Consider the following 17,549-nt stretch of genomic DNA (forward strand, 5'->3'; position numbering starts at 1 on the left):
CTCTCATATCAGTACAAGCTAAGCTGGACAGGCAATAAAACCAGCGTTACCATGATTACAATGCCTACCAACTATGTTTGAAACCATACAGTTTCTTTTGAGCATGTTTAAGCCATGACCTTGACCTTGTTTGTTTGCTGTTTAATTCAGCACTCAGCAATATTCCAGCTATATGACGGTGGTCTGTAAATAATCGAGTCTTGACCAGACAATCCAGTGATTGACATCATGAGCATTGATCCACGCAATTGGGATATGATGCCATGCATCAACAAGTCAGCGAGCCTGACCACCCGATCCCGTTAGTCGCCTATTACGACAAGCATAGTCGCCTTCTACGGCAAGCAAGGGTTGCTGAAGACCCCGGATTCTACCCCGGATCTTCATGGTGTATGTAACATTAATTTTTAGTAATAATTCAGCAGTAGAAACTAACATTTTTAGTCCACTAGTTCTTATAATGATAATATATAGCAAAACTGGTCCTTACGATACCTTAACTATTTGGCACTTTGGCAAGGACTACAGGACTAATGCCAATTTCTAACACTCTTAAATGCAGTTGAAGATTGCTCATTAAATTGAACAGACATTTCTATTCTGATAGATATAAAATCCAAGTTCAGAATGTCTATTTCTGACTATCTCCACTCAATCATGAAGTTTTGTTTCAAGTACATCCTCAAAGTCCAGAGCATTGCCACGTCATGACGTTAAGATTCTTGGAAGTCAAGTGTGCCACATGACGCCAGCCGGAAGACGTCAAGTGGGTCGTGCTCATCCGGGGATTCCCCGACATTACCAACATTGTTCCTGAACCTATTCCCAGGGTTTTACCTTGGACAGTGGTTATTATTGATGGATGAAATAACAGACACCCATCACTGCCCTTGATGTGTTGTTATTATTGTGCATCCTTCGGGATGCAGTTGTTATTTTTTTCTGCGTCCATTTTCTACATTTGTGCATCCTGTAAAACCCCGAGTCCCAAAGACTCCCAAACAGATCGGCCCAGGTAAATCTCTGGCAAATCATGCCCTATCTAATTGGTGTAGTGCTATACTTCTGCATCATTTCTCATAAATCTAATATAGCTTAAATGTGCTGAAGATTGAGTTTCCACACAATAATAACCCTGATCTAGCAGTTTAGAAAGTTGATATATATTTACTACACATGAATGAGTAGGCCTTAACATGCCGATGTTATAACATGAGTTATATCAAGGAATGACATATAGTGAAATGCTGAAACTGCATCTGGATAGCAATATGACCCATTTGGTTAATTGGTTTTATAAATTATATTTAACAATACATAACAACTAAAAGTGAATAGGTTTGATAGATTTATTTTTAATAGATTAAAGGGAGTCATATAGTGTTCATTCCATGTGCTGCCTCAGCACAAAATGAGGTCATATATCAAAGACTGCAGTTGCAGTACGGAGAAGAAACGTGTCACTTCAATATCAACCACACAGTGAAGATCTCCATGACAAATGACTGCTTTTTGCAGAAACCAGAGTGAGATGCATCAATGTCAACATCCCTGCTCTCCAACTGGCTTCACGATCTGGCTTCACGATTTGCCTTCACTATCTGGCTTCACGATCTGGCTTCACAATCTGGCTTCACTATCTGGCTTCACGATCTAGCTTCACTATCTGGCTTCACGATCTAGCTTCACGATCTGCTTGGGAGTGGGGTTTGTGTGAATGTGTATTCATGTCACTAGTTTGTTTTGTGAGATACATTCAATAAAGATGTTGTGTCAAGTGCAAAATACAATCATGCCATATTTAGGTCAAGTCATGTGTTACTGAAGGTCTTCCAGTGTTTGGGTATCGGGCTAAGCATATCAGGCGAAGTATTCACCTGACGAGGGAGCAAGAAGCAGCCCTGAAACACCGCACAAAGAATAAAAGAAGTTGCCATCCATAAAAAAGTGTCATGTACCGTAATCATATCGCTCAGTGTGTAAATAATAGTCATTTTGTTAATGTTACTTGGGTTACTATAGTGTCACATGACCGACAGTATTCTTTTGGTATTTGGGGCTGGAATTGTATTTGGTGCTGGAATTGTATTTGGGGCTGGAATTGTATTTGGGGCTGGAATTGTATTTGGGGCTGGAAGTGTACTTGGGGCTGGAATGGTATTTGGGGCTGGCATTGTATTTGGGGCTGGAATTGTATTTGGGGCTGGAATGGTATTTGGGGCTGGAATTGTACTTGGGGCTGGCATTGTATTTGGGGCTGGCATTGTATTTGGTGCTGGAATTGTATTTGGGGCTGGCATTGTATTTGGGGCTGAAATTGTATTTGGGGCTGGAATTGTATTTGGGGCCGACCATTTGATATTCTTTGGCAGGCCTGGGATTTAATTTAAAAATATAATTATGCTTCATATTGTTGGGGGAAAAAACATTGTCTGCCGCAAAAATTACATTGCTGCAATGAGGTTTTTAGAAAAAAAAATATTTTGGCTCACAGTTTAAATTTAAAAATATATTTGGTTTTGCAGCTTTAGCTGACAAAAATATCTGGTCTCAATACAAAATCCGAGCCCCTAGAATATGAAATGGTCGGTCCCTTAATCCCCCAAAACACAGCGATAGAAACTAACAGTTTCAGTCCACTAGTCCTTATGATAACATATAGCAAAACTCAAAAAAATGGCAAATTTCTTCTAGTCCTTATGATACCTTTACTATTGGGCAGTTTGGCAAGGACTATAGAACTAGTGCCAATTTCTAACGCTGAAACATGACACATATTTGCCAAAGAAAATTAAAAAATATAACCATGATTATTTCTTTATACTCCATTGTTATTTGAAATGTTTCCATAGTTTGGTATTCAGGAGAACGATATATAGTATGAACCGAATTGCAAATTGCCATTTCTGATTTGTGAACCATCAATATTACTGCTATACCCCTACTTAAAGAAGATAAATGGCCATGTAATTTAATGTGGACTGATGTATATTCTTACAAATCCTGTTCCAGAACAGTCTTGAAACCTGCAAGTCTTGAATAGCAGCCCTCAGATGTCTTGACTTGTCTGACCTCTGACCTCTCTATTCAGTGCAATCTCAGTCTTTCAAATCTGTATTCCACTTCAACAGATCTTAATTCACATTTTTTCAAACATATCCATTTCACATTTTAGATTTCAGTGTTGTGATATCAAGGCAGGGTAGGTCAGAAGAGGTCAGAAGAGGTCAGAAGAGGCTTGAAGAGGCTTGAAGAGGCTTGAAGAGGCTTGAAGAGGCTTGAAGAGGCTTGAAGAGGCAGTAGATACTTCTTTCAAAGCCTCCAAACACAACGCCATTACTGATTCAACAAACAGTCCCTCCGGTAGAATTTCACACTGAACATTGGCCAAGATGGTCACATTCCAAATCAAGGCTTCTAACAACAGAGGCAATGTGGCAAAGCATTATTGTGACATCAGTGAACAGAGTCAACTACTGAATTAGACCAACAATGTGACCAAGAAATAGCAGAGATAGCTCATGGACTTCATCACAACTGCAGCGTTAGAAACTAACAGTTTTAGTCCACGAGTCCTTATCATGATAACATATAGCAAAACCCTTAAAAATGGCAATTTTCTACTAGTGTTACGATACCTTTACCATAGGGCAGTTTGGCAAGGACTACAGGACTAGTGCCAATTTCTAACCCTGACAAGAGGTCATGTTCTGCCCTTGTGACAACTTATGACCATATCTACTGGACATCATAGGATAATATACACACCAAGACATCATTTTCATCAGCCACAACAGGAGCCTTCTTCAACTGAATCTGTCAAAACTGTGGTTTATACATTCTTATGGTCATATTTTTAGTGTTGGGTTAACATGGCTATATGGTTAATCTGAACAATTCTTCTTTCCTTTTAGTAAATCATGCTATTTTTTTATTTCAGTAGTCAGTAAGCATGGTAAGTATGGTTTTACGCCACTTTTAGCAAGATACCAGCATTATAACTTTGGGTGCACCCGGAATGGGCTTCACACATTGTACCTATCAGTGTTAGAAATTGGCACTAGTCCCATAGCCCTTGCCAAACTGCCCTGTATCAAGGTATCACAAGGACTGGTATAAATTTGCCCTATGGTTTTGCTTAATGTTATGATTATAAGGACTAGTGGACTAAAACTGTTAGTTTCTATTGCTGCCCATGTGGGAATTGAACCCTTGTCATCAGCGTGACGAGCAAACACCTAAACCACAAAGCTACCTACAACCCCTTGATTACAATAACTCATATATACATGATATAGACAAGCCAAGGTAAATAATACGTCAGAGGCTAAGAACAACCATGCACAGGAAAACAGCCACACATCAGAAGATCTACAAAGATCTGAATCCTACCATGAATCCAGTGTTTGCGTTAACACAGAAACCTGCATTTTTCACGCATTAAAATCATATAAACACGCAAAAAATATTTTGCATACGTGTTTTGCACGCACAGATTGTGATATACTTAATTTTGTATCAATACCATAAAATAAAAAACTATTCAAAGCTGATAGCCTGCTTACGATGTTCAGACGAAAATAAATCAAAACCTGGAAATTCCCATTGCTAAAAATAGAATGTGGCCGGATGGCGCTTTGAATCGCTTCCTTTATATTTCCATATATGGTCTTTGGGCAACGGAATAACTAATCTCAGACACAGGACGTCATTCGTTACTATCGATGGAATTCCCCGGAAGTTGTTCGTTTCATCCAATCAGAGCCCAGCTTACAAGTAATAGTTGGTAATACGAACGATCATAAACAGAGCGACAGAAGAAAACTTCCACACATGGGCATGTGCTAACAACAGTCATATTTATTTTATTAATGATTGAACGTTTATTATATCAAAACTTGACCGTAAGTTAAAGCTTGGTCATAATTATTAGCCGTACTAGTACTGATTTTATTGAAATCATAACTTCACACGCGAAATATTTGAATTGAAAATTTATTATTTCATTTCTGCACGCACTGTACAAAAACCTACCGCGAACACTGGAATCTGAAACCATTAAAATCTGAAACGCGACTTTTTCTTCAAAATCGCCCCCTGTCCAGACCCTCCTGATCAATTGAGACCAATAAACCAATACAACTTTGATGCAATGACTACACATGGCGGGGTACTCATGCAGCACTTTCGACAACAGATGTTCCATTCAAACTGGCTCTCCACAAAACATAAGCACTGGACAAATCTGGACAGTCTGGTATGTCTACAAGGGACCTGTTTTCATACAACTTGTCCGTTGGGCCTTATGACACAGCCACGGTAAGCCTAAGATTTATGTATATGTACATCCACAAAGGTCCTGTTAATGTTATCTTGTGTAACAGCAGATAACATGCCTACCATTGCAGCACAGGTGGAGTAATCAATAGCAAGCTCTGTGTCGGACAGGAGGTGCTTATGTAGACAATACTATGAATTATTGATTGGTGTGATATTTACATAATCCTGTTCAGAGTACTTCAGTCTAGGTATATTAATGAGAAAAAACACTTTTGTATTACACACTTAGTGCCACGACACAAGACTTGTATCATGAAAAGGTTACACACACACACACACTAGTCTGTTCTAGTCTGTTCTAATGCAATCAAACCAGTTGTTGCAAGGGTAGATTTAACAACAAATTTTTATGTAGCCAGCAGAGCTTGCTCCCTTTGAAAATTACTGGTCCTTCTCCAAACTAGCTGTCCTACAGCTAAATGGCTCTGAAAATTTTAGATCTCCTCACCCTAAAACATTTTTTCCTGTACTCTGAGAATAAATTGTGGCTACCTTTTGCCTCATTTCATGGTCATTTATGAGCAAATAAACATGATAAAGAAGTTCTGGTACACTGCATTACAAAATGACGGCCGGTTATCATTCTAATGAATGATCCAATTAAAAAAATTAAACATACATGGAGAAGGGGTGAAATTTGTCTAGCCAGACAGACCATCTACTTTACTTTACAGCAAGCCCTTTGTAATATTGACTGACCATGGGTCAACAGGCCAGCAGTTAAATCGATCCCCTGTTGTTGTCTCCTAAAATGCAGTTACATTACATAAACATGATAAACCACTTGTTCAAAATGAGACTAGTTGCAGGGATGTACACAAAGCACAAGTGTGAGTCCAGTACGCACAAATGTAGAAAATGGACACAGAAGAAAAATATTCAATAATCTTCATTGTACCGTATTTTCTTGAGTATACTGCGCACCAATGTATAATGAGCACCCCCTACTAAAAAATTTGAATGTCAAGCGCAGAAAAAAATTACAGCGTAGATCTACCCCTTCAGCAAATTCCGGTAAACGAACGGGTGATGAGAAACTTGGTCAGTACAATTTTGAAATTTGATATAAAAAAATCACCAGACATGTTTATTTAGCGTTTTTATTGTATTTTTTGTTTTGCTAGGCATTGTTTTGCATCCAGGGATTAAGATTACCTTGTGTATTTTCTCGTAAACTATGCCGGAAAGAGCAATCAGCTGTACACACATTTTAATGCAAGGATCGGCAAAAATTGTACCGGAAACTATTTCTTTTATCAGGAATAATATATCCCAATATCTTGTTAATTTACCTCAGTACCTCAGTATTGATTTGTTGACATGGTATTTCCAGTGTTACACGCTCACGGTAATATCTTTCCACATTGTTCCATGGGGACAAAAAACATCAAAACTCATTATTTCGTGTATAATATACACCCCCTTCTACACAGCTGTGTTTTTTTGGGGAAAAGTGTGCACTATACTCAAGAAAATTCGGTACCTGCAGCACATCAGGGGCAGTTGTGGGTGTCTGAATTTCATCCTTCAATCATGACCACTGTCCACATGATCAAAAAATAATACACAATAGTGTTTTTGATATTAAAACAAATGAGCCATGATCTTGTTACAAAGTGACTCAGGGAAGGCCCAGGTCAAATTACATTAACAGAAACCTCATTATCCCAATGCTGCCATCACATAACTGGAATATTGCAGAGTGAAGTGTTAAACAACAAACACATATTGTCCCAGAACCCTTCTGAACTATGGCGCACGTTATCAAATATTTGGTGTGGAAATTAATCATTAGAGAACATTTCTCTGGAAGTATGATACAAAACGATACAGATTTTCAAAAATAAGGATTATGTCCAGGAGTAATTTTCTGGGTGCTGTCACTAAAATTACCCCCATGGTGCACAGAGTGAGTGAGTGAGTGGGTGGGTGGGTGGGTGAGTGGGTGAGTGAGTGAGTGAGTGAGTGAGTGAGTGAGTGAGTGAGTGAGTGAGTGAGTGAGTGAGTGAGTGAGTTGGGTTTAACACAGGTCTGAGACGTTTACCACTTTGGTGAAACCCACAAGCATGAGTACGGTGGTGACAAACCTAGAAACCTAATCGGTGCAGACAAGATTCCAACCCACAATCATATGTATCTGGCATGCCTAGGAGACTCAACTCTGCACAGCAAATTGCAGGACCTAAGACAACTGGGCCCCCGTGCCCCCTATGGTCCCGAGAACCTCCCTTAGTTTTGAACACTGTTTGATAAGGATCAAAATTTGAAAAATGAACAATAAAATAGCATATTCTGACGGTAGGCACAATTTCTTAGCAATTTTTACCTTAACCATGTCAACAGACTCTGGTTTACCATGCACTGGTTAGGTCTGTAATCATTCCCATTGATCATCCAATAACTTGGCATTGTGTATTCTTTCCTAACCATACCATGCTTACTATCAACAGCGACAGAAACTAACAGTTTTAGCCCACTAGTCCTTATAATGATAACAAAAAACAAAACCCCTAAACAGGGCAAATTTCTACTAGTCCTTAGGACACACTCACTATTGAGCAGCTTGGCAAGGACTATAGGACTAGTGCCAGCTTCTAACTTGGATCAAAGTTCATATTGAATCACAACAACATGTGTTGTTGTAGGCCTAATTGCATTCCATTTCAACAAGCAACACAAAGGCTGAGCTTCCCAATGACCATATTAATAAGAGTGTAAGCATGTAGGTTTGACACAGCTTACAACATCTGTTAAGTCCTATAACGAGGGTCATATATTTTCAAGTGTAATTGAAGCAAGTTGTGTCCTTTTACATCTTTGAGAAAACCATGTGTACAGACATGTTGCCTTCAAATGAATGAGCTGATTTCGGACCTGTGAAGACCCGCGTTAGAACAGGTCTTCAGCAAACTCTGCTTGCTGTAAAAGGCAATTATGCTTGTCGTAAGAGGCGACTTACGGGATCGGGAGGTCAGACTCGCTGACTTGGTTGATGCATGTCATCGTATCTCAGTTGCATGGATCGATGCTCATGATGCCAATCACTGGATTGTCTGGACTTGATTATTTACAGACCGCCGTAATAGAGCTGGAATATTGCTGAGAGCAGAATTAAATAACAAACAAACAAACAAACAAAGCTTTATCGGGTGAATGTGAGATTCAAGCCATCAATTGACAGCATCAGACAACAGTCCATATGAACCTTAAATCTAAAGGGTCCAAAATTCCAACACAATGGCGCAATTAAAATCATAGTGACACAGTTAAAATAAGTTCCCAGTGCCATTTCATTGATAAAAATACCTTTTGTTTATGTCATATCAAGCCGTTTATGCATGTATTTCCAAACAGTGAGTCAGTGAGTTGTGTTTAACGCCGCTTTTAACATTATTCCAGTTTTATCACGGCGTGTCAGCTTGATGTGGGAGGAAAGCCAAAAGTGATGCAGGTCTCAGACATTTATCCCTTCATGTGAAACCCACAAGCACGGGTATGGTGCTGACAAACCTAGAAACATAATCAGGGCAAACCAGGATTCGAACCCAAGTATAGGTTTCTGGCGTGCCCAAGGGACGCAACTCTGCACAGCCAATCGCGGCACCTTAGACAACTGGGCCACCCGTGCCCCATATTTCCAAATAAGTGAGTGAGAGAGGTGGGTTTTAACGTCACTAGAACAGTATTCTAGTTATATCACAGCATGTCATTTTATTGTGGGAGGAAAGCCCGAAGTGATGCAGGTCTCAAATGTTTACCACTCTGGTGAAACAGGTATGATGCTGACAATCCTAGAAACATAATCAGGGCGAACCAGTATTCAAACCCACAATCATAGGTTTCTGGTGTGCCCAAGGAACTTTCACAAGTAAACTGAACAAACACACATGTACATAATGAACATATGAACATTTTAATGAACAAAATTTCAAAGATTACTTTCTTACATGAAAAGCAATTTTCTTTTTGCAACACATTATATCCCAAAGGGATGATGGCCTGTGGTACACTTTCCGTCTCTGTACTATAAATAATGTCAAGTGACAAAAGTCGATTCAAATCAAGAGTTTTAGGCAAAAACTGCATGTGTACACTTCCTTGTTCATAAACTTCAAAACATTTTCCATCAGATACCCGGCTGTCGAAACTACCATCAGGCAGGACAAAAGGAATCTGGAAATGTGATACTGTATTGTGTGAGAGATGACAAGGAAATATGTGAACGTTGTTTCACACAGAGGACACAAAGCAGCAATTGTACACCTACATCACAACCTGTATATAATCACAGTTGAAGACAACCAGTGGTCGATCATGTCGATAGTGTGATCAGTGTTGTTGAGTCATGATGACATACAACCAGTGGTCGATCATGTCGATAGTGTGATCAGTGTTGTTGGGACATGACGACACAGCCAGGTTACAACCAGTGGTCGATAGTGTGATCAATGTTGTTGGGACATGACGACACAGCCAGGTTACAACCAGTGGTCGATAGTGTGATCAGTGTTGTTGGGGCACGATGACATACAACCAGGTTACAACCAGTGGTGGATGGTGTGAGCAGTGTTGTTGGGACATGACGACACAGCCAGGTTACAACCAGTGGTCGATAGTGTGATCAGTGTTGTTGGGGCACGATGACATACAACCAGGTTACAACCAGTGGTGGATGGTGTGAGCAGTGTTGTTGGGACATGACGACACAGCCAGGTTACAACCAGTGGTCGATAGTGTGATCAGTGTTGTTGGGACATGACGACACAGCCAGGTTACAACCAGTGGTCGATAGTGTGATCAGTGTTGGTGAGTCATGATGACATACAACCAGGTTACAACCAGTGGTGGATGGTGTGAGCAGTGTTGTTGGGACATGACGACACAGCCAGGTTACAACCAGTGGTCGATAGTGTGATCAGTGTTGGTGAGTCATGATGACATACAACCAGGTTACAACCAGTGGTCGATAGTGTGATCAGTGTTGGTGAGTCATGATGACATACAACCAGGTTACAACCAGCGGTCGATAGTGTGATCAGTGTTGTTGGGACATGACGACACAGCCAGGTTACAACCAGTGGTCGATAGTGTGATCAGTGTTGGTGAATCATGATGACATACAACCAGGTTACAACCAGTGGTCAATAGTGTGATCAGTGTTGGTGAGTCATGATGACATACAACCAGGTTACAACCAGCGGTCGATAGTGTGATCAGTGTTGTTGGGACATGACGACACAGCCAGGTTACAACCAGTGGTCGATAGTGTGATCAGTGTTGGTGAGTCATGATGACATACAACCAGGTTACAACCAGTGGTCGATAGTGTGATCAGTGTTGGTGAGTCATGATGACATACAACCAGGTTACAACCAGTGGTCGATAGTGTGATCAGTGTTGGTGAGTCATGATGACATACAACCAGGTTACAACCAGTGGTTGATAGTGTGATCAGTGTTGGTGAGTCATGATGACATACAACCAGGTTACAACCAGTGGTCGATAGTGTGATCAGTGTTGGTGAGTCATGATGACATACAACCAGGTTACAACCAGTGGTCAATAGTGTGATCAGTGTTGGTGAGTCATGATGACATACAACCAGGTTACAACCAGTGGTTGATAGTGCACCCATAAGTTTAGGTGTTCGCTTTGCACTTAAAGTGGGACAACTTGACAAATACATTTGATCTATCATCAAACTCAGTGAATGTCTTTTCACCAAAGGGAGATAATAAGCACTTGTAATTCTGAAGGTCTTCACTGATATAATACCCTGTTTCATTTCTGAATTCCCAAACTTAAATAGTGAATCACTCCATGCATGCATGTCCTCATTTTCAGGGGCGGTCGGGTAGCCTAGTGGTTAAAGCGTTCGCTCGTCACGCCGAAGACCCAGGTTCAATTCCCGACATGGGTACAATGTGTGAAGCCCATTTCTGGTGTCCCCCCCGCCGTGATATTGCTGGAATATTGCTAAAAGCGGCGTAAAACCATACTCACTCACTCACTCCTCATTTTCATCATTTTTCCACTTGTTTGGCACTTTCATTTATGGGTTCATTAAATAAATATTGACACAAGGTATTGCTGTTGAACAAAAGTTTTTTCTAAGTGTGCGGGAACCAAGAACCTATCTTAACTGTGCCATTACTAATTTAACCATTCCTGCCGCACTGAGCACTTCAGGTTAATGTCAACCCCTGAATAACCTGCACTGTGATACTCTCCAATAGTTTACAGATGAGAAACTTTTCAGTAGTATTCACAATTTCATCTCCATAAAACATAAATACAAACATATCCATTACAAATTTACATAAATCATCTCATTCATTATTGACAGAAAGGCACATAAATTCGTTTAGGAGATAAACACACTGTGTTTTCAATGTAAAGCTAGGTTTCATGTAATGATGTAGATTTATCTGCGCTAAACTGAATTTAAAACAATGCCAAGTGACAATTTAAATGTGTTAGAAAGGATCTCCTGTTTACACAATTATCCATATACTGAATATATTATTTGGATACTAAGACAAAAAAATCAGGAATGCCATGAAATATAAACAGACAAAAACCAAATATAAAAACTATAAAGTGATGGATTTGATAACAAATCAAGCAACACAATCACAAGGGCAAAAGTGAGCGTGGCTCACTAATACCCCCGACCCGCCTAGTGTGTCAGTAGTTTCAAATTAAATAGCTAGGATAGGGTTTGGGTTTGAAAAATTCATAAAAAAATAGAAAATTAATAAAAACAATTTTTTTCTTTTGACTTCACCCTTCCATATGACACAGATTATATGTACTAAATTTGAGATGAATCCACTGAATAGTTTAAGAGAAATCGCGCGGAGAAAGTTTTCAGACAGCGGACGGAACCTTGGTATAACTATAATAACAAGTAATCCTTAAGAAGAAAAGTTCAGGAAATTATGTGTTTCACACTCAGCTATATGGCGACAGTCTGTAAATAATCAAGTCTTGACCAGACAGTGATTGATACAATGAGCAACAATCCAATTTTAAACCGTCAGGGTATGTTGACACACAATCAACCAGGTCACTTAGTCTGACACCAATCCATTTGATCGCCTCACGCAGACAGCATAGATTGCTGGGGACCAATTCTAACCTGGAATCCCCATGGCTCGGTTCAGGAACTATATGACATTAGTAATATGGCAAACTGATGGGTTTGATAACAATCATGAAACACAATCACAAAAACATGGTAAAGGGCGGTCGGTTCAGGAAGTACAGGGTATTATTTATAGATAACCTGCAATGGCGACAGCGGGTAGTTCTGCTTGACTGCACACCTTGCAGTCGCCATAACAATAACACAATTTACCGCTATCAACACATAAACTTCCTTCAATGCATGCAAGGTAGGGTTCATTCAGCATCAGTTCAATCCAAGCAATAATATAAGCATAACAATATTATCAACAGATAAGCTTCATAGATATCTCTCCCTCTTTGTACTTCTTTGGTAATAATTTATCATGATTTATGAATGTGAAATGCGTTCACCTGACACTTCAGATATGTGATCCTGTGAAATGTTTGAAAATAAAACTGATTTTCTTCACAAAATGATAAAACCATACATTGATGCCTGCTGAATTATCTTCATAAACAGTCGTGACCAGCCTACTGGAATTACTCTCTCTCTCTCTCTCTCTCTCTCTCTCTCTCTCTCTCTCTCTCTCTCTCTCTCTCTCTCTCTCCAGTGATTGATATCATGAGCATCAATCCATGCATTTGTTGTAAGAAGAGACTAACAGGATCGGGTGGTCGCTGACTTGGTTGATGTATGTCATCGATCCCAATTGCATAGATCGATGCTCATGATATGAATCATCGGATTGTCTGGTCCAGACTCGATTATTTACACAGACCGCTGTCATATAGCTGGAATATTGCTGAGTGCAGCGTTAAACAACAAACAAACAAACAAACAGCAAATAATCTGATTGATAATCAAGACCTATATTGTAATAAAACAGGTCTCACTTCATGAAGTGCACAAAATCTGGTGAGCACCTTGATTAAAAGCATGAAAAGATTTGGAAAAGATTTATTGACGCTAACTTGTCAGAACATCAATCAGACGTCGAAACTTGGTAAATGTGTTGCCTTACTGGTACTTTTTTTGTATGAATGACGACCTTCCACGCATTCATACTTCATGTGAATCACATCCCAAAACAGTTTATGTACACAGATACCTTGAACAGAGTGTTTTTTATACTTCACATTTTCATAATAAAAGTGGACGAAAATCTAACAAATAATTTATTGTGGCCTTAACAAGATTTTAAAACTGAACACCCAAAGAAACCTCTAAAACTGATTATTCACATTCCATTTTCAAATAAATAAATGTTCTTAAACAAGTTTTATTCCACATCATAAAGTGAACTCAACAAGTCTCATTCACACAGAAATTAACATCTCAGATTAATAACAGAAACAACTTAATTAATAAGCAGACGAATGAACCACAAAAATCCTTTTCGTTCTAGAAGCTCTCTTCCAACAGAGTTTATTTCTAGGCAATCAGACACTTTACCCTGTTATGACAAATATGAACTCTACCCTTTATTTCTTCTGGAATCTTTTTCAATCCTTGAACAATTTTCCAACACATAACTTTAACCTTGCAATCCCCCTAATCCTTGCTCAAATATCTTTTTTTCAGATCAACCAACTCCACAATACTCAACACAGATGTGGGTGTGAACCCCTGTGTTTGTTTAACACTGCAACCATGAATATAATGATCTGTTTGTTTACACAAGTGATATGCACCTGTAAAGATGATCTACAATAACCTTTCCGTAAATAAAATCATATATACAGGCAACACCTCCAGAAGATTGTCTTAAATGAACGTTTCACCAAGCAATACAACATTCATCAACAGTGTGTCTGTGTCCTTATCATGCTTATGTTGATCACACCAAACTAAAACTGCCAAGGTCAGGCTAAAGACAGATACAGATATGTTTATATATTGTTGATAATGTACAACAGTATTTCTTCTTTATAATCATTGCAATCACCTGTAACCATGGTTACCGAATTTAGTGAAAATGTTCTTCATACATTAGTTTGAGGTTTGTTAAGTAAAACAGAAGCTTTTCTTCAAAACAATTCACATAACTTGGCCATCAATTTCAGAAAGATACCTTATCGTGATTAGGATCCATTTTTCTCTTGGAAGGAAACATTTAATCAATTTTTTGTTTATCAGTGACATCAACATCAGACTGGTCAGATTATGCCATTTATCACTAGTTCAAGGGCTGAGTCCAGTGACCTTAGATCTAGGCTAGCATCAGGAACAAACAGCTAGTCATCTATTATTCTTTATCTTTACCTAAGTTTAAAAAAAATGTCAGAACATTTCAGACAACAATCATTCAATGTCCTAGAAACTTAACCAATCTGAAAGCCTGCTGTGTAAGTAGCTTGACACAAAAACAGGAAAGTCAGGATTTCCTGGTAATCATCAATACAATATCTGCCACATGACAAGTGAGGTGAGGTGAAATTGGGTTTAACGTCGCGTCCAAGATTATTGCACTTATATAGCGACGTGCATGCACGTGTATGTGTGTGTGTGGCTGCTTGTACTAGTCCGGACTGATGCCGATTTATAGTGCTAGCTCACTGAGATACCATGCCGCACTTTAACATGAATACCCCACTCAGACACAGTATACTGACTCCGAGCCGACCAGTCCTTGTTTTAGCCCCTTAATGCCAAGCGCCAGACAGGGTAACAACAAGTAAAATCTTTTAACGTCTTTTTGTATGACGCGGCCTGGGATCGAACCCTGGACCTTCCGCTCTCCGGGCGGACGCTCTACCACTGGACCACGGAGGCGGTCACATGACAAGTTAGTCAGGTCTTACACTATATGAGTGAGCGAGGAAGTGAGTATGGCGTTACATTGCTTTACAAATAGTCCCAGTAGGGGGCACCAGAAATGGGCCTCACACAGTGTACACACCTACATGGGGCTCAAACCAGGGCCATTGATGCTATGAACTTATGCTTGAACTACTAAATTTCTAAATCAAAGGTTATTGGTGACCAATTACAAAAAGAAATGCACCTTGTACCATTGTTTTCACAACCATATCTTAAAATTTTTGCATCCTTTCTGAGAAAATATACTACTCAAAAGAAGTTAAGGATCACCCGATTCTTTCATAATGGTAAGGTTAATCTGTCAAGACATGAGCGATTAACTATAGTAAAATGAAAGAATCAGGTGATCCTTAACGTCTTTTGAGTAGTATATATATAGCCAATACTATTACTGTATAACAAGCAGGGATATATATATGTCAATAATCTGGTTTATTTACTTTGTGGTTCCAGGGGCTCAAAACATTTAATTGTAGGTGTCCCAGGTTAACAAATTGGGGTCCCAGGGAATTGTCAAAAATTGGAACACAGTACTGAAATGGTTCTAAAAGTGATAAACAGATAAAGCATGAGAGGATCATGAAGTTTACATACAGAAATAAATCTTCTTAAGTTATACCAAATAAAAACAGTAACATTCATTCCTAAATAAGCAAACAAATTTTTGAGATCCCTGTGGGCATGGTGGGTGCATTCTGTATATATTTGGTGTCTGTTTCCAATCTCAAGCCATACACGATCCAAAATTTCACATCCACCGTGCAGTGACAAGGTTTTTCTAATGACTGACTGAGGTCAGCATTACTCTAAATCAGGGCCCAGGACTCAAGGTATAGAAGTAAATATATGCTAAATATCAATATTTCAATGTAAACAATAGTGACATGTTACATGATATCATCACATGGGCAATAATAATCTGTTGTTATTTGTCCCCACTAACACTTGCATTAATTGCTTGTTGTAAGAGCTGACTATTATACCTCACATATGGAGTTTGCATTTATACATCATTCTACAAGATGGCATTGATTGTTCATCATGCTATCAACCAGTTTTTTTCTGGCACTGATTTTATTATTTACACTTATTACAGGCCTCCATGTCATAATGCACACAACTGTAGGATTGCTGACTGACAAAATAATTATTCACTCACTCACTCATTCCCCATGGTGGGCAAAGGTGCACACGGAGAATGGGTGTTACACATCCATGTGGGAATTACATGTTAAACGTGGATAATCAGCTGAATGAGTGAATGTTTATACCACAAGCCGACACCAACACCCACTCAAAATCATAACAAGGTATCCTAAACTTCGATTTTAGAAATTACATTAAAACTTGTTCATGTGCTAAACATGTCACAGGGCTTCATAAAAAATATTGGAAGGGAAAGATCGTATCTTCGACAATGATACTTCACAATTTGTCAATGCAAACAATAAACACCATACATATCCGACATTTATTCCTTCTCTGACATTATTTACACAAATTAACTGGCCCAAACTTAACTGTTTAACTTCACGAAGGTTACACTGCACAACTCAAGTATGCAGACAAAAGCGTTATATAGAACAAAAACAATGACTAGCAACTTGGAAAGTCATCGTTGTCATTGTCACAATGACAGTTCAAATTAACCAATGTCAACAATAAACAGATGTCTTGAAGCTTAAATATTGATGTGGTCTACTTACAAAACTGTTTCTCTTATCCTTTTCCTTCCTGTCCATCTTCAACGTGTAATAGCTCCAATTTATTCAGTAATCAAGTTTAACAGACGCAGCTGCGCCAAATGTAGGTGTGCCTTCACTACTTCATCGTAAGCAGCGTGTTTGGCTTTCAGTTTAATCAGTGCACATAACCGCTCATAGCAATTGCTAAAATCCACTCAAACACTACACATAAGTGTAGGATCGACTCTGCAATTGCAATAATGTCGATTGCTGTCAGCTTAGTAAATGTCTCCTTTCACCAAAGAACAACGGGTGTTTCAAGAACAGTTCACTTCCCAGTTAGTCATCCCTTTCCGCCATTTTCAGAAATTTACAAGTCTCGGGTCAAAGGTCATTCGTGTCCAATGAAACGTTATCAACAAAAATAATCATCCAATCAAAATATGTTTTACAACTGGGTGGGACACCTGCTATTGCTGCGGGAAAACATATTAATCTTTTCTTGCTTATATGTTGCTAATTTGAAAAAGGGATGGGAATTTTATGGAGCATCTCTATGAAAACTATCAGCT

The 17,549-nt window shown here is 39.0% G+C and overlaps 1 protein-coding gene across 1 annotated transcript in view; it reads right to left on the reverse strand.

Annotated features, from left to right (window-relative positions):
• The window catches only part of LOC124118433 (protein diaphanous homolog 2-like), a 108,548-nt gene extending 91,206 nt beyond the window's left edge, over positions 1–17,342 (reverse strand). The window contains exon 1 of the mRNA XM_048387855.1: positions 16,999–17,342. Within this exon, the coding sequence (XP_048243812.1) occupies positions 16,999–17,034 (36 nt within the window). The 5' untranslated portion in view covers positions 17,035–17,342. The remainder of the gene's footprint in view (positions 1–16,998) is intronic.
• Positions 17,343–17,549: the final 207 nt, after the last annotated feature.

This window comes from Haliotis rufescens, unplaced genomic scaffold (assembly GCF_023055435.1).
Source record: "Haliotis rufescens isolate VD_foot unplaced genomic scaffold, xgHalRufe1.0.p SCAF_7, whole genome shotgun sequence".
NCBI classification, from domain to species: domain Eukaryota; kingdom Metazoa; phylum Mollusca; class Gastropoda; order Lepetellida; family Haliotidae; genus Haliotis; species Haliotis rufescens.